This window comes from Rhinatrema bivittatum, chromosome 3 (genome assembly GCF_901001135.1).
Source record: "Rhinatrema bivittatum chromosome 3, aRhiBiv1.1, whole genome shotgun sequence".
NCBI classification, from domain to species: domain Eukaryota; kingdom Metazoa; phylum Chordata; class Amphibia; order Gymnophiona; family Rhinatrematidae; genus Rhinatrema; species Rhinatrema bivittatum.
In genome coordinates, this window is record NC_042617.1 from 306,613,322 (window position 1) to 306,632,200 (window position 18,879).

An 18,879-nucleotide genomic window follows, 5' to 3' on the forward strand; every position below is an offset into this window, starting at 1 on the left:
TTTTCCAGCTGGTGCCGCTGGGATTTGAACTCACAAGAAAATAAAAAACTCTAGCACTGAGTCAAAGGAGCAGCTTCCCTCTAACTGAGCTAGTAGAAGATCCAAACAGGATCTGTCTTAACCTAATTGCTTTCCTTCTCCTATTCACATCTTCATCCTATTACTGGGCTCACTGTGTACACTTAGCAAGAATGACAGGAGATACTTGGAAAACTGTCAATGTTTTATTCATTCAGCATTAGCTGTTACAGACAGGCATAAAACAATCTGTCTTATTTTATTAGTATTTGTCTTAAATGACTATATAAACATGATAGAAAGGTATAAAGGTAACCAACATGACCTAGGTAAATGCATCACCATAAGGAAATCAAAAACAGTTAACTCTTCAAATTCTGGACGCTCTTGTATCTTTGGGATTTGTTAGCTGGTGCATTTTAAATTGTGATACGATACAGATGCAGCTAAACATTCAAATAAAAGCACAACTCAGAACTCATACACTTTTGGGACAGACTGTGCCATGATCAACATTTTCAAAGCAACCTACTGTTTGTTTTTTTTATGTGGGAGACTCAGAGCAAACATTATTTTGTCTGGTAGACTCAGAAAACACTGAGATGTGTGGAGAGAAGATAGGGGCCATTTGTACAGAGTTATGCCAGGGCCTTTCAGGAGACAGAATTTCCCTAACACACCTGAACAAGTAAGAAGCCTCTAGCCATGCCTGTGCCGGCTTGCCCAACTGGAATTAAGGTAGAAGTTGGCATGGCTTATACGGCAGGAGTCTTTATATTAGTCCCCGATTCACACAGATGCGTTTCCAGAGGGGCAGGTTAGTAGCATCTATTACTGTATTCAGCCGGTGGCTGCAGCTGCCATGATGCAGGCCCGATACACTTCTCTGTAGGAGTTTCTGAGCAGTACATAGGGGAAGCAGGACTCCATCATGTCTACAGTGAGGAAGGAGGACTCTTCCACAATCTGAAAAAATAATAATCATACAATTTAAAAAAAAAAAAGTGGGTCAAGGATGTGAACAGGTAGTAGACAGCATGTCCTGGAGCAGAGCTGCCAAGGGGGCGACATTTTCACTACAACATGACACCTCCCCCCAAAGTCCTCCCTTCAATGTTCTTGTGGCAAAAAAACACTTAAAAAAATACCCTTTCCACATTCATCCATACATGGGACATTTGAGATCTGCAGGTGAGCAAAAATAAAAATAAATAAATGTTAACTGAAAAATGTGCAAATTCTTGAACTCCCGAATCAATCTCCAGCCTTCTCCAGGATCATCCCAACTATTTGAAACATTTATGTAGACCCTGCCCTGATCAGGTCTTGGGCACAGGGACTGACAGGGAGGCTTGTGACCTAGCACTGGCCCTGTGACGTCATGGAGTTCCTGCACGGTGGCGTAAGAAATCTGTCTTTCAAGGCCCTTGGGGGGGTTTCTCATCATCGAGGCTCTTCAGCTCATTAGCCCAGCCTAGGTACCAAAAACACCGCACAGATACCACAGCTATTGATAAAACATGAGAGTTCTTTGTTGGTGCTGATGGCAGGAAAGACAAAATCCAAAAGCAGTGCTACACCAATGGCTAGTGCACCAGACATTAAAAGAAAGTCCCAAATAAAAAAAACCCTACAAACCTCAGCCTCTTTCAATAGCAAACAGCTGTCTGGGGCAGGAACCTTTCTCTCTTAACCCTCCCCAAGTACCTGTGTCAGGATGCAACTCTCCTTCCCTCTGGAACTTCTCTCTTTTTTACACTCAGATGAGCATCTGGCTGACTTCTTTGGTTTGTCAGCAACCCTGTAAGACTTTCCTCTGGCAGGTGGTTTCTCTTTGAAGCCCCCAAAGGACAATCCTCTCACATCACTCTGCTTTTGAAGCAATCCTTCTTGGCCCTTCAGGCACCTAACACTTCTTTAGAACACTCTCAGGGATCCCTCCAAGACACTTCTTCCTTCCTTGAATACTTGGCAACCATGATCCTGGGCCTCAGCACCTTCCCAGGTCAGTAAGAGTTCTTCCTTCCTTATCTCAAATGAAAGCCTGAGCACCCGGGCTTTCTCCAAACAGGAACACTTCAGCTTCTCAGCACTCCCTGTGGAGGGACCAGGCCCCGCCAGGGGTATCCCTCTAACTCCCTTTCAGGGCTCTCTTTCCCTCTGAATTTGTCACATGGGCACAACAGTTTTATCAACCCTGCGGCACCTCCCACTGGGGAGTGCCAAATCTCCTAACACATTCCCACGCTCACTGAACTCACTAACAGGGGCAGGATCTGTTGAGATCACCGACTCTACGCTATTGGCACCCCAGGTCTGTTGAGACACTCTGGCTATTACACTTAAGGACAATTCCACTACTAAGGGCCACTGTTTGCCTTTGAAAAAATAAAAATCCCAGTTTGTTTATTTATTCGTGTAGAGATCCCTTGGATTCCTACCAGGAACCATTGTAGGAGGACACATAATAACTATAGTGTGGGTGTATAGCTCCCCCAGAAGGAAGAGAGTTTTTGGAAAGTTTCTCTGATATATAAAGCCAGGCCACCGGCTTAGGGTGTGGAGTTTTCTGTTTCTCTTTTGAGGGGCAGCATGGTCAGGCCCGTCCCCTCTTTTTCTAATTGATTTAAGTTGTTGACCCTCCATGGAGATTTTCAGTTGTTTGTAGATTTGGGAGTTTTATTCCACCCTCCCTATCTATTCAAGTTTTAAGTTCCTGAACCTTAAAATGAAGAGGTTCTCTTCTCTGAGAAGGAACTTGTGGATCGTCAGTATGTCTTACAGCCATTCAGAGGAGAGGAAGGAGAGAAGGGAGAAAGGAGTTGGGATGGACCCCATGATGATCTACTGGAGACCTGGAGAAGAGGAGTAACAGGAGTCTCATTCTGATACTGGAAGGGAGAAGAGGAGTTTACTTGGTGCCATTCAGGTACTGTGAGGAAACTAAGGAGTTTAGTGGAGAAAACTACATGGCAAGGTAGAAGATAAATTACTGTCTGAATCCTTGAATACCTTGAACCTTGCCTCGTCTGAGTCCTTGTCTTCAGTGCCTTCTTCCTGTGTCTTCGTTTCCAGTGCCTTGTCCTGAGCCTTCGTCTGCCCTCATCCGGAGTCCGGCCTGCTGCTTCTTGCCATTCCAGCAGCAGGTCCGAAAGGGCTGGGAACAGTCGGAGGACTGTTCATTACCAACATCATGATTGTTGGTTCCAGAAGCATGCAGGTCTGGTAGAGGGTTGGACTGTCAGCTTCCACCCATGCTGGGACATGCCTCGCCTACCCTTGGTGCTTCTTGGATTCATCTGAGACTGTGCCGAAGCTCAAGGGCACACAATCCCCTCGAGTGGGACCGCTCCCTCAGCGCTCCCATAACAAGTTAATTAGAGAGAAAAGTTTTCTTAGCAGCTAGAATGGCTACTTGATTGATTTATTGGCTTCTCTCCATTTTATTTTATTTAATAAAGTTTTTTTTCCTTAACAGACATTCATGGCAGTGTCTTTTTAACAATCTAAGTCCTGGGTGATACCATGGGTCATTAGGATGAGAATGTTGTTTAGTGATCAAAGGGGCAGTTTTTATCAATGGCTTCCCATAGGACCTTATTCGATGAATCGACTTGTTCACTTAAAGTGTCTTAGCGTTTTCAAGTAAAGTGTCCGCTAACAATTCTAAATTGAGTTTTTTTAGATCTCTATATTGTACATTATTGCTATGTGATTGTCTATTAGGAACTGACATATTCAGATCAAACAGAATTAGAACATGATCTGTCCATGGAAAAGGGGCTGCACTAAGGGAACTAGATTTTACAGTTACACTTTTAGAAGAAAGATTTAAGTCCAATGTACAGTATAACTCCTCATGCCATGCTTTTTTTTTCCTATTAAGAATTCTCTGAAAACAAGAATAGAATTTAAAATTCCCGACCTTCTGGTCCGACTTGCCTGTTCCTGAACATCCGGGGTCCAGATGGTCACCCCATCCTAATCCCACCTGAAAACCAACCTTCACTCAATCAGAAAACTATTTTGTTTCCCTAAAAATAAATTGGTATTTTGTGATCACTTGTCCAGTTTTGCTGAGCTGTATACAGAGCAGCAGATTGCTGGTGACGGGAGCTTATTCTATGAAAGGCAGGCCATCGCCTACAGATCTTGCCCTGCTTAGCAGTGCTACCTGGAAAGGCTTCACAGCAGAAACAATACTAACCTTTTGTTTAAATAATTCAGTTGCAATTAGTAGATGCATAAAAACAATTAATCTTCCCCTTTTATTTCATTTGTGTGGTAAGATAAGGTGACTCTGCCGTACCAGTCATTGTCAGAGCTCCGTGCAAGCAATGCACAGCTCCATGTGAAGTACGGATACAGCTGAAGAATGGACTCGGGATAAGAGATTGTTCAATAGAGATTTCGCTAAGACAAGTGCACATGTTTTTTTTGTTTTTTTTTAAGGATCAAGTAGAAGAAATAAAATGAATTGAGATTGAAAAATGGAAAGGAAATCGGAGAATAAAAACAAAAAAGCAACCAGAGGCAAGAAACAACAATTTGCATCATACTGCTGCTTTAAATCAAGGTTTCTATTGCAGAAGAAAAAATTCAGTTTACAGTGAAAATTCATGTTAACAACATATTGGAGATATTATTACTTATTATCTTTCTTTAAACTTTATTTACAAAAAAAAATGTTTAATTTTCAGTGAAGTCTTGAGCATTTTTTGTAACATTTTATAAATGAGAATAATGCCCATCAGGTTCTATTGAGCACCTGGTTTTGTTCTGTGCCTTATAATACCCCATGGAGCCCGTACATATAGATTGGCACAACTGGGCAGAAAAACGAAACACCTTTAGGAGAAGGGAGAGCAAGTCTCTTCTGCCTGGGCTGCCCATCTCTTATCACAGGACTAAAACCATAAGGAAAACCTCTCCTCCTTTGCTATTAATAATAAGATATTAAGACCGAAGCTTGTTTTTGTGCCTATACTGCTTTTTAAAAAAATATGTCTCCCTTCCCCTTTAATGCAAGAATTTTATTGTATTTATAATACTCGATGTATACCTCGTGTTTTATGTTACCCATTTGTTAACTGTTATGATGTATTTTTATGAATGACGGTATACAAAAGTTTTTAAATAAATAAATAAAATTACATAAAATTTGCTGACAGCACAATAACTGCTTCCTTGCCTTACCACATCTGACACAAAAAGGCCAGCGGCTTGAATGAACAGAGCCCTGGGACCTGAGGCCACTTTTTCCATCTCAAAGCCCTAAGCGAGCTGATAAACTCCTTGACATTAAATCCAGGCTCTCCCTCCTGTTTCCCAAATAAGGATGACAAGAGCTGTCCTTACTCATTTGCTGTTTCTCTCTTGAAGCATTTGCATTTAAATTGCTTTGCTGCTATCCAGTTTCTCTCTCCGAATATAAAGCTGGAAACATATATTGTGTCTCCGGCTTTATATTTGAAGAATGAAATATATATATATATATGTGTATGGTTTTCTGTGTGGTGAGTAAACTTTGAAGCTTTCTTGGATGTAAGAACACAGAGAGATCCTGGAGAGATCCATGAGAAGTTCACTGACCACTATGGATGGAAATCCACCCGTTGGGACTGTGCAAACCACAAAGGCAATCCTGTTTATTGCTAAGGGACAAAAAAAAAAAAGGCCATGACATCTAGAATGTCTCAGCAGCTTCCCCCATTTTTTAAATCTACAGTCTCCCACAGCTCGGTTGATGTCATTTCCTTGGATCAGGAGAGAAAAAAAATCATCACCTAGAAATGTGCTGTACGCACTACGCAGTGTAGATGGTGCCAGCAGAAAAGGGCCTTTTGCTCCAGCCAGTCACCCGTTTGATGCTGCCTATTGCGTTGCCTCATCCCCTGCTGGATTTTTGCTGTACCTCCTCCCTCTGCCCTTTCATTAAGGTCTCTTTGTGCCTGGCCCACCCATGCTTCAATGTTGCCCTTGTTTTAAACTCCTATCATGTCTGCTAATAATCTGTTCCAGATGTTCCTCAATCTTTTCTGAATTTTTTAATCTCAGTACAGTCAAGGGCTATCTTTAAGTCATTTGCGATTCTGGATGCCAATAGTGAATGCCAGCACCTACAAGAGTAGCTTTTTATATATCAGACTCATCTTCCATTGCTTCACCTATTGATCCCCTAAACCAGGAGTCCCTAAACCTTTCAAGGGAAGGGCCATATAGCAAATCTGAAATCACCAGGAGGGCTGGGGTGGTTGTCCCCCTTGGGAGTTTGCTGAGTGGGTGAGGTGGGGGGGCATATCTGGCCCTTTGGATGCTTTCAGGTCCTGGGAAACAGAGGCAGAGGACAGGATTCCCGGGGATGTGCTAGATAGAGGGTCAGTAATAATATTTTTACATTTCTTTGAAGTTGGCAACCCTGCCACACCCCTGAGGACCCTGCTCCCTGGCTTCCCCTTCCCATGCATCTGCCCCCTGAAGTGTGTATGCGACACACCCCCTCCCCTCCATCTCATTCACTTCCCTGTTTTCCCCACTCACTCACTCTTCTCTCATTTCCTCTCCTGCCCTTTCAACCCTTTCCTTCCTTCAATCAACTCACCCCTTCCCCTCCCTTCTCTCACTCATCCCCTTCCCTCCCTTTCCCTTCTCTCTCATTTCCACTCATCCCATTCACTAGCCATCCCCCTCCCCTCCTTTCACTTCATTCCTTTTCCCTCCTCCCTCACTGCCTCCCCTCCCTTCACGCACTCCTCTCATTCACTCTTTTCCCCTCCCTTCTCACCACTTTCAGTGGAATGCTAGTCTGCTCCGGCGCTGCCATTTTCCCCTGTCTGGTACTCACCATATGTAAGAGCAGAATGATGGACTCCCGGTTCCTTGATTTCATCCTGTCAGTCTCTTGTCCGAGCTGCAAGAGGCTTACAGATGCCAGCTGTAAAAAATAAATAAATAAATAAATAAAAAGAGCAAGACAGAGAGAGGGGACTCTTCAGTTCACAACTTTGCATGAAGATCCATAACAGGGTCACATCGATTATGGAAAATCCCTACAGGGGCTACGATTTATCTGTCACATCAACAAGTGGCAGGACCATATCAGCAAACTTCTACACAATATATTATAGCAGTGTTTCCCAGCCCTCTCCTGGAGGCACACTTAGCCAGTTAGATTTCAGGATTGCCACAACAAATATGCATGAGATAAATTTGCATACTCTGGGTCTCCAATGTATGCAAATGTATCACATGCATATTCATTGTGGCAATCCTGATAAAGCAACTGGTTAGCTGTGCCTCCAGGAGAAGGCTGGGAAACACTGTATTATTTACTGTTTAATAAAATAGCCCTCCTGTAATGATGGGAACAACTAAAACAATTTCATTAAAAAAAAAAAATACTTCCGTCACTACAGTCCACCTGGCGTGGAACCCAGTGCATACTTTTAGATTCAATTTTCAAACGGACGATTTACCTGTATAAATGACTATGAAAATCACCCCCATAAAAGTTCAGTTTCCTTCTTTACTGCTATTTATTTCCTTGCAACTTTCTGTTGCTCAGAATAGGCATGCCATCTTTAGCAACCCTCTTCAGCGCCTCCAACCTTTGTTTGCAGGTTATCGGGGTTTTCCCCCTAAATTATCTCCCCTCTTCCTTCAGCCTGGCAGTCAGAGTGAAAGTCCTTGGGCAAGAGGTACTGACCCACAGAATCCACCGATGCTTCTCTGTTTTGGCCACCAGGAACTGCTGCAGAGCCACCACCCGGGCTCCCTGCCTCCTGGATATTTCCAATCGCAGCAGCCCCAGCCCTGGCCTGAAGATCAGAAGTCCAGCCTCAGGAAACGAACCCAGCTCTCCTGAACAGCAGTGCGCAGGTGCTGCCATCGGGCCAGCCCAATTCCCATTCTGACTGTCAGCATGATAATAGCACGTTGCGCAGCCACTTAGGCCTAGAGGGGTCACTGACGCACTCTCAGAATGCAGGGCTTCACCTTGGTAAAAGCCTTACCAAAGCATCACCATTTTAAAAGGCTGACCTTTTTCTGCCTCCCCTCCTCTCCCCCCTAGCAGTCAGCTCAGTGGCAGCGAGACGGCAGGGCGAGCAGCGTGGGAGACGCAATAAGCAGCACACGCCCTGCTGCCGCTTACTCTGCCTCTAGGACTGTGCCCCGAGAAACTCAAGAGGAACCTGAAGGAGAGGAGGGAAAGATGGAGGGGAACAAGGCAGCTGCCGGACAAAGTGGAACCCTAATGTAGCTTCAAATATCTGCGTCCCTCATGCATCATATTTTAGTGGAAATGTATTGGCCACTCAGAAACACAATTGTTTGGAAGCTATATGGTCATATACACTGGCACAAGTTTAAAGCGCTCCCAAGTAACAATTTCAGAAAAAGCCCCCAGCTTTTTGGGGGAAGAGGGTGCATCCACGTCAGAAGGATCTGAGAGTGGCTGCAAGTGGGGTCTGCTTCCTCCTTGGGCTTCCCTTGCACTGCAGGGGATTGCATGGGCAGAATTTATGTAACTGGTCATACTTCTATACATATTTCATAAATCTATCCTATGCACACAAATACTTCACACTGCATAACTGTATATTTGTAAATGACTTAATTATAATGTGACAGGGTGCTATAATTCAGGTCCCTGCCCTGTGAGCTTATATTGTTGAAGGGACTGAGCAGTGCATGGACAATAATTACTACTGGACAGCTACATTGAGCCTCATGGGTTTGATAAAGGATTGCATGCACAATCTGCTGGCAGTCCCTGCTGTAAGAAAAGGATGCAATAAATTCAAGGGAACTGTCTTGAGGAAAGACAGGACTTGTTATTGCAACAGTTGCTATCTCTTCAGAGCCAGGGATTTCAGGAATAAACTTCACCAGGGAGAGATTTGGCCCTCCCTCCTCAGTCACGCTGAAGTAGTGAAGCTACATCGGAGGTCGTATGACTAGTTACAGCGAATCAGAACTCTTACTGATTCAGGAAGCAAGACTCTGAAGAGTTCAGCCAACTGCAGACTGCAAAAGAGGCGCCATTTCATTCTGTTGCTGGCTGAGTAGAAATTATGGGGTAGATTTTATAAATGTACGCACGGGCGTACTTTTGTTCGTGCACCAGGCCGCTCCAAAATCGGAGCGGCCTCGGAGGGTTAGGCAAGACCCAAAGGAAGTCTTGCCTAACAAATCTGCTTCATTTTTTTGAAGGGGTTAATAAACATGTGGATAAAGGTGAACCGGTATTTGGATTTTCAGAAGGCATTTGACAAAGTCCCTCATGAGAGGCTTCTACGAAAACTAAAAAGTCATGGGATAGGAGGCGATGTCCTTTCATGGATTACAAACTGGTTAAACGACAGGAAACAGATAGTAGAATTAAATGGTCAGTTTTCTTAGTGGAAAAGGGTAAACAGTGGAGTGCCTCAGGGATCTGTACTTGGACCCGGGCTTTGTAATATATATATATATAAATGATCTGGAAAGGAATACGACGAGTGAGGTTATCAAATTTGCGGATGATACAAAATTATTCAGAGTAGTTAAATCACAAGCAGACTGTGGTACATTACAGGAGGACCTTGCAAGACTGGAAGATTGGGCATCCAAATGGCCAGATGAAATTTAATGTGGACAAGTGCAAGATGTTGCATATAGGGAAAAATAACCCTTGCTGTAGTTACACGATGTTAGGTTCCATACTAGGAGCTACCACCCAGGAAAAAGATCTAGGCATCATAGTGGATAATACTTTAAAATTGTCGGCTCAGTGTGCTGCAGCAGTCAAAAAAGCAAACAGAATGTTAGGAATTATTAGGAAGGGATTGGTTAATAGAATGGAAAATGTCATAATGCCTCTATAATTGCTCCATGGTGAGACCACACCTTGAATACTGTGTACAATTCTGGTCGCCGCATCTCAAAAAAGATATAGTTGCGATGGAGAAGGTACAGAGAAGGGCAACCAAAATGATAAAGGGGATGGAACAGCTCCCCTATGAGGAAAGGCTGAAGAGGTTAGGGCTGTTCAGCTTGGAGAAGAGACGGCTGAAGAGGGGATATGATAGAGGTCTTTAAGATCATGAGAGATCTTGAACGAGTAGATGTGACTCGGTTATTTATACTTTCGAATAATAGAAGGACTAGGGGGCATTCCATGAAGTTAGCAAGTAGCACATTTAAGACTAATCGGAGAAAATTCTTTTTCACTCAATGCACAATAAAGCTCTGGAATTTGTTGCCAGAGGATGTGGTTAGTGCAGTTAGTGTAGCTGGGTTCAAAAAAGGTTTGGATAAGTTCTTGGAGGAGAAGTCCATTAACGGCTATTAATCAAGTTTACTTAGGGGATAGCCACTGCTATTAATTGCATCAGTAGCATGGGATCTTCTTAGTGTTTGGGTACTTGCCAGGTTCTTGTGGCCTGGTTTGGCCTCTGTTGGAAACAGGATGCTGGGCTTGATGGACCCTTGGTCTAACCCAGCATGGCAATTTCTTATGTTCTTATTGGTCTCTGCAATTCTGGATGCTTATTTTTTCTTGAAAAGTCTTTATCAGAGCTTTGGTGTTGACTTTGACAATGGACTAGGAAACATTTTTGAATCTAATGAAATGTTCCTTAACATAGGACACAACACCTCCTTCATTATCAATACATCTCATAGTACATGATATCTGTTCACTGTGACTTATAGCTTGAGAAAAGCCTATATTATGTCATATTTTTTCTTTCGTCTTTTTTTCACCATTAGGATAATCAACTCAATTTGAGATTCCAAATTACAGTAATGGGAGCTGCCCGGGACAGCAAGAGTTCACAAATGATATCATCATAATGGCCAAGGAGCTGGACCAAGCCAAGAAAGTTGCCATTGTGTTCAGTGGATAAGCCATCAGTAAGAATCAGACGGAGATTGCATAATAGCAGTAAGATCCTTGAAGATATTCCTTCAATGTTGGGTCTCCACAGCAGTAATTTTCTGGAGTTGGGCACTAATGAATTTGCCAAGTTTGAGGCTTTTTCCCAGCTTCTTGCCATTGAGAATAAGCCTCAAAATGCCTTGACTACCTTTCATGGTGCTTCAAATAGTTGGATATATGTTTCCAATTGTTATAGCCCAGATTGTGCAAGGAGCAGTTTGGAATCTCCTTTTAAATAGTTTACAACAAAAACAGTACATCTTATAAAAAAAATGAACCAAAGACTGATTATTTTCTCAGCTGTTGAGCTTTCTTTCAAGATGGTTGATGGAAAATCAGTGTTTTTCCATTGTATAATGGAAAGAACATATCAGTATCGATTTTTAAGCCCTTTCAAAACAAAATAATCTTTCAGCGCAGAATTTATGATTACTGGCAACAAGGAGGGATCTGATGCATGGAAAGCAGGGTATACCTTGTACTTAAAATCCATAGTTCAGCAGATTAAGCTACACTGTCACACGACTTGTCATTTCATCATTTCATTTTCACCATCAGAAGAACTGACATTCAGTTGTTTGTGAAATTTAATTTGCTTCATTAATAACAGATGATAATGAGTCGGTAGTTTCCTCTAATATCTCGTCAGATTCAGAAATCTTCAGTGTTTTCTTCTGTTTGTTCTTCATTTGGCTCTGGACAGCTGGAAGTACTACTGGTACATGGTTCATCTCTATAGTGAAGATATTTCACCCAGAAAAGTTGCATCTTTCTACAAGTTTTAGGATATGGGTTGCAGCTGAAGGAGGCAGTATGGAGTTTGGGTGTCTGTTTAGGCTCTCAAGCGCAAATTGATGCCCAGATATCTCAGATGGTCAGGAGTACATTCATGGCCCTTAGATATATCCGCCAGCTATGGGCTATATTGGAAATGAAGGATCTGATGTTGGTGACACATGATCTTGTGCTGGGGAGGCTGGATTATTGTAGTGCCCTTTATCAGGATTGCAGGGATTAGATTTAGACAGTTGCAATTACTCCAGAACCCAGCAGCACATATACAGTTGTGCTCATAAGTTTACACACCCCTGGCAGAATTTGTAAGATGTGTAGCATTTTAAGAAAACATGAGTGATCAGACAAAACACATCTGTTTTTAATATATTTCAAATTAAGCTATTATGCAGCACAGAACAGCACAATTATTAACAAACCATAGCAATAAAAGAAATAATAAAATGGCACTAAAATGACAAAAGATGCTGAGATTTGAAGGATGTACAAAATATAATTCACAGAGAGATATTTAGCATTGGCTCCCTAATGCAGAAACATGATTTTGAAACGCGGATGAGGTTGAGGTGATGGAACTAACCGAAGTAAAACATTAAGATAAGTCCTTTTATTTGCACAAAAAAAAAAATGTAAAAAACCATTTTTTTCCTGGGACATTACTTATATCTGCCAAATCATTATTCAAAGGCAATGAAAGTCATGAACTGGTTGTGCCTATTATGATGGTGATAATATAGAATAATAAAAAGATAGTGTTTTTGAGACATTGGTGGTGACATTGTTTAAAAATACCATCTTGGAAGCCCAGACCAGATATATTCCACACATTAAAAAAGACAGAAGGAAGGCCCAATAACGGTGTTAGCATCATTAAACAGTGTGGTGAAAGAGGCTATTATATCCAAAAGAGCTTCTTTCAAAAATGGAAAAAGGATATGTTGCTATGCCGCCACGGGACAAGCCCGTGAGTGGCCTCTCACCTCCGCTGGCAGGACACCGGTCCTGTGCATTCACTCGCGGCAGGGCCGCAGCTGCTGCCATAAGCTCCTCACGGCCTTGGTGCCAGCGACGCCTGCTTCTTTGTGGCCCGAGTGCCACCGGCGTTTCTTTATTCGCTGATCAAGCCACTGCTGCTGCCTCTGCCATCCTTGGGGCTGGGGAACTGCTGCTGCTGATCTTCGCTGCTGGGATGTCGCCGATGCAGGCCCCTCGATGCAGCTAGGGACACCGCCGACATCCTCCTTCAGCACCAGATGTCAGAGGCATGCACGCCTCTCTTCTGGATTTAAAGGGCCCGCAGCAGGAAAAGTCCTGCTGCCCTTGCTGATGACATCACCGACTCATCAGTCCTTCAACCCTATAAAAGGGCTCTCTGCCAATTCCTCGGGACCTTCACAATGGATCCTCATCGTCGTCCATGGCTCTTCATCCTGCAAGGTCTTCCGTGGTCTTACTCCTGTCTTGATGGTCTTCATGTTCTTCGTTGGATGTTCCTGACCTTCTTGTTCCTGTTCATGTTCCATGTTCCTGGTTTCCTTGTTCCTCGTTGGAGTTCCTTCAAGTTGCCTGTTCTGTGTTCTTGGTCTCTCATCAGTTCCTCGTCCAAGTCTTCTGAATCTTCGCTTCGTCTGAATCTTCAATCAAGTTCCTGATGTCCTGGTCTTCGTTCCAAGGTCAGCCTTCTGGATTCTCCCTCATTCTTCCTCTAGGTGTGCCAGTGTCATGGTCCATGACCAGCCCAGGGGGAGCTGTGTAGGGCTCTTCCTGGCACAGGGCCTGTTTCCAAGTCCGTCTTCGCTGGATCAAGTCCTTGGAATCCATCTGTGTTTTTAGAGTTCCAAATTATGTTTCAAGTCAAGTCTCAAGTTCCTAGTCATGTTCCTAGTTCCAGGGCTCGTGCAGCTTGTCCAGCCAGTGGATCTCCTTGTTCATCATTCCAAGCCATGATCCTCATTCCAAGGTATGTCCTGGTATCAGTCCTGAGCCTGTCCCGCTCCCCGCATGGTCCACGACCAACCTGTGCAGGTTGTATAGGGCACGCAGCGGGACAGTGTGGTCCATGACCAGCCCACAGGGACCTGTGTAGGGCACACTGAGTTGCAGTGCCCCGGGAAGCTGAACTCTTTCCTGGACCTGAGCCTTCATTCATGCTCCTCATCTCCATATCCTTCATCCATGTTCCTCGGATTCTAGTCTTTGTCCAATTTCCAAGTCTTCATTCAAGTTCCAAGCCTTTAGTGTCTCTGTCCAAGTTCCTTGTCATGCCATGTCCTGTCCTCAGCCTTCATCTGTCCTGACGAGCTCGCAGTTCCCAAGTGGCAGTTCTGAAAGGGCTATTGAATGGCCAGAGGGCTACCCTAGAGACCAGCATTGCGCTGTTGGGTCTCACTCCGTGCATGCAGGTTCAACGGAGGCCTGAGAGCTCCAAGTTCAGCCCAGGCCTGGATATGCTCGCATCTCTCGGTGTCTTCCTTGGAGCCTTGCCCTGAGGTTGCGCCATGATCCAAGGGCTCACGCTCTCTTGAGCAAGTGGCCGCATCCCACGCTCGCAACATAGTGGAAAGACTAAATACATTTTTTGCTTCAGTGTTGATGGAGGAAGATGTTGGGGAAACCCGTGCTGGAAACAGTATTTAATGGAGATGATTTACTATTTGGGATAAAGCCACAACAGAGTGTGGAACAATGAGCAAACACACTATAAGCCAATCAGTCCAAGAAGTGTGTTGCAAAATAGGTAACAATGGTCCAAAACAAGCAATTAGGGAAACAATTCAATGATTCCAGGATTCCAGGAAGTCAGGGATTGACTTCTCAATAAATATTTGGCATACTGGAATCACTGAATGTTTTTCCTGTCTAATTGCTTGTTTTGGACCATTGTTACCTATTTTGCAACACACCTGTTGGATGATTTAATATTTGCCATACTGGATCAGACTAAAGCTTGGAGAATTGACGGCTAAAGAGATATATGATAGAGGTCTATAAAATTATGAGTAGAGTGGAAAGGGTAAATGTGAATCACTTCAAAAAATTAAAAACCTAGTACACTCCATAGAGTTACTAAGTAGCACTGAAAACAAGTCAGAAAAAATAGTTTTTCACTCAATGCACAATTAAGCTCTGGAATTCATTGCTGGAGGTTGTAATAAAGGCGGTTAACATAGCTGGGTTTAAAAAAGGTTTGCACAAGTACCTGGAGGAAAAATCCATAAACTATTATTAACCAGGCAGATTTGAGGAAAGCCACTGCTTATCTCTGGGATAAACAACATGGAATCTACTATTTGGGATCCTGCCATGTACCTGTGACTTGGATTGGCCACTGTTGGAAACAGGATACTGGACTTGATGGACCCTTAAGTCTTACCGAGTATGGCAGTTCTTATATTCTTGACCATGAATCATACAAGATTTGCCAATTTCCAGGCTACCTCTATCCAACTGTTTCTTAATATCTCTCAAGTCTCTGGTGCCCAACTTACTTCTTTACTACATATATGCAATTTATTGCTCCTACTTCCTCATTTCTAACTAATGTACCTTACTTTTTATCTATTTACTTTCAATCTACCTTATACAGTATATCATATCTCTATGTATCTATTATTTATGTACTCAATACCTTGTTATTTTATACAATCCATTGTAGGCCTACTTTAGGAAAAGTAGAATATCAAAAGCTTATAAATAAGTAACATATTTTAGTTCTCTCTTACAATGGGGTGGGATACTCAGTTTCTTTTCAGTTGGCTCTCTGGAGGACTGGCTAGCTCTTTCACTCCCTCCCTAATGATGCATCTTTTTGGCTGGATGACTGGTCTAACTAAATGGGTTACTTGGCTGGCTTTCTCTTGCTCTCTCACTGAATGAGCTGGCTAACTAGCTGAGCTACTTGGCTGGCTCTCTCTCTGACAGTGTGTCTTTTTGGCTGGCTGGCTGGCTCACTCCCGCTTTCCTGACAGACGGTCTGCATCTCACTCTCTCTCTCCAGACAGGCTAGCTGGCTCTCTCTCTCGACTTCTCTAACGGTGTGCTTTTTTGGCTAACTGGCTGACTCTCTCTTGCACTCAAGATGGGCAGACTGGCTGTCTGGCTCTCTCTGACGTGTCTTTTCGGTTGGTTGTCTTGACGGATTAAGCAGCTGGACCGGTTGGATCTCTTACTCTCTTGACAGGCTGGCTTACTTGCTCTCGCTCCCCAGAAGGATTGGTTGAGCTATCCTGGTTGGTTGGGCTAGCAAGTGGGCTGGGATGAACTAGCTGCCTGGCTAGCAAGGGGGCTTTTCTGTGCTAGGCCGTTCTCTCTTTCTCTCATTCTCACTGGTGTTCTGTGGGCTGATGCAACAGTAACTTTTAATTGAGCTGCAGGCTGGCTTTTGATGGCGTACTGCTGAAAAGTTCGGGTTGCAGCTTGACTTGTGTTGTTTATGGCTCCTGCTCACATATTGACAACAACAGAGGGAGCCAGAAGAAATGCAAGGGAAGCCTCAGCGGCTTCCTCCAGTGACTTCAAATGGTAGCATGGCGTGTAAGCACTCTCTCCCGGCGTCTGGCTTGTTGCTGTCACCCATCTTGCCTACCCCTTTCAAGAGGTCTGTAGAGGAACCTAGGCAGGAATGTGAGAGAGGAATCTAAGCAGAAGGGAGAAATGGAGATGAACCTAAGGGAAAGTTGTGGAGAGATAGAGAATACCCTAGTGGAGAAGGAGGAGATGGAGGAAAAATCTTAAAGAGGAAGATGGAAAGAAATTTAAGGAGGATGGGAAAAGGCTAGGTCCAGTATCTATGGGAAGGTTGAAAAGAGGAAGGCAGAGAAAAACCGCAGAGGAGGCATGATAGAGAGGAGTAGAAGAACCTGGACAAAATACAAAGTTGGTGGGAGGGAGAAGTGAAAATGAGAGTTACGGGGAAACAGAGTATGGAAATGAAGATGCATTCCACCATGTGTACCTTTCCTTTTTTAAATTCTAGGCCTGCCTGTGTATCATGTATGAAATTCAGTCAAATTTTGTTTTCGTATATGGCCACACTGAAAAACAGGACATTTGTGCTTCCTGTTCTTGTTTAGGCAGGATATGGGACAATTTCTTTAAAAAATCCCCCAAAAAACAGGATCTATATAAGCAGGAAACTGGACCACCCTACTTATGCTGGCCAGCAACTATCTTCCCCTACTCCCTCCCTGCATATTTTACTTCCTGTTTCCTCTGGGGGTTGGAGGGAAGATTACAGACACCCAGCAGGGGCTCAGATGCTTGCAAGAGTATCATAATCCACCATTCTCACCACTTGTTCGTTTTGTCTCACACCAGCAAATCTCTAATCAACAAGCAGAATCCCTGGCATTCCATCTACATATGGATGATGTTTCCCAGTGCACTGGATCTTCATCCCGTATTCACAGTCTGTCCTACATAAGGCTCTTCAGCTTCATTAGCAGTACATTGCCTGAGGAAGGGACTCAGCCATCCCGAAAGATTGCAGACATTCCTCAGCCTAATGAAGGCATCCACACTGCACCACTACCTGCTTGGTTTTAACAAAGTATGCTTTGTTACTGATACGGTGTGGGTATCTCTTGCCAAATGAGCTTTTGAAACTTTCCATCGTGGATACGGTTTTCTGGTTATGGCCTCGTTTCTAGCCCCCGTGCTTGATACACAAAGTTCCAGGGTGCAGGAAATGGCCAGACCCCAGCCTCGGCTTTATCTGACTGCATCCTCTCAGTATTCCCAGTTCATCGCGGCTGACTGTAATTCTCATTAGTGTCACTCACACCACTGCACTCCCGATGCTCCTCGGGTGCTTCCCATGAATTGTAATTACAAGCAACTGCAGGAGAATTGTGTCATGCTGAAACAGTCTCTGAGAACTGGCACACAACACTGTGCTTATCTATCCATTGATGCCTCGACTCTAGCAAATATCTCTTCCAGGGCTGAAGCTGTTGCCAAGAATGAATTATTCAAATTGGGGAACAGGGAGATCCATAATAGCCCAGGGATACAGAACACTTGTTCCTGCTAGGTTTTATAACAGAGTTTTAAAAATGGTGTTTACAGGTTGTCCTGACAGCTTAGTGGTAAGGGCTGCACTACTGCCATGTCGAGGACCTGGTTTTGATTGCAAGATCAGATCTGCTCCTTCCAGAACTCTGCAATTGTGGGCCCTAGGACTGGCCACTAGGTATCACTGTTGTGAAATAGTTGGGAGACCCCTCTTTCCCAGGATTTGTGAACACTGTCTCTGCGGCAACCACAGCACTGGCTGGCCCAGGGAGAGGAAGACCTGACCTGAGACGCAGACTGTTAGAATTCAGCCACCTTCCCAGGCTCATTGGCTTTGGACACTCACTATGCAGCAGGAAGCTGCCATTGCATGCTCTGATGCACATGTTACTAGGAGCCGACAAAGGGATGCATAGGGCATGTGTGCGCATCTGTGCACACGATTCTGTGCACTCTGGCAGGAGAGTCAAGTAGTTGCCCCAGTGATGATGTCACACACTTAAGGCTACTTAAATCTGCCTGGACCTGGACTCCATAGTTCTTTGGTTTGTTTCTGGCCCCTGCCTTGCTCGGTGTGTGCCTGGTTCTGGATATCACCTCTGCCTGCCTCGACCTTGTACTGTTCTGGATTCTGCCTGTATCAATCCTGGACTGTGCTGGATCTTGATTTGATCGGTGTGTGCCTGGTTCTGGATATCACCTCTGCCTGCCTCGACCTTGTACTGTTCTGGATTCTGCCTGTATCAATCCTGGACTGTGCTCGATCTTGCTTGTCTCCTGCCTGTCCGGCCTCTGGATCTTTGGTCGGACTCTGCTGCTTGCTTCTTGTTCTATTCAGTGCGTGGACCTGGAGTCTCTCTGCCTGTAATCAAGGTAGATACTCAGGTTAGGTCCTCCCATGCGGCTCTTCGGCTACCTTACCACACAGGGGTCCACACCACTTACAGTCAGTCCAAAATGGCTTACAGAGTGGCCGGAGGGCTATGCCCCTGACACCAGCAAGTTTGCTGAGACCATGGACCCTATATATCAACTAACCTCGTTGCCTTGTGCTATACCACTGCAACCAACTACATAACAAGGTAACTGCTCATTATGAGGATTTTTGTGCGGGTGCCGATCCTGAGGCAGCC

The 18,879-nt window shown here is 44.2% G+C and overlaps 1 protein-coding gene across 1 annotated transcript in view; it reads right to left on the minus strand.

The window, feature by feature from the left end:
* Positions 1-211: 211 nt before the first annotated feature.
* The window catches only part of NCKAP1L (NCK associated protein 1 like), a 231,139-nt gene continuing 212,471 nt past the window's right edge, over positions 212-18,879 (minus strand). The window contains 2 exon segments of the mRNA XM_029595128.1: positions 212-984; positions 6,863-6,952. Of these exon segments, the coding sequence (XP_029450988.1) occupies positions 859-984; positions 6,863-6,952 (216 nt within the window). The 3' untranslated portion in view covers positions 212-858.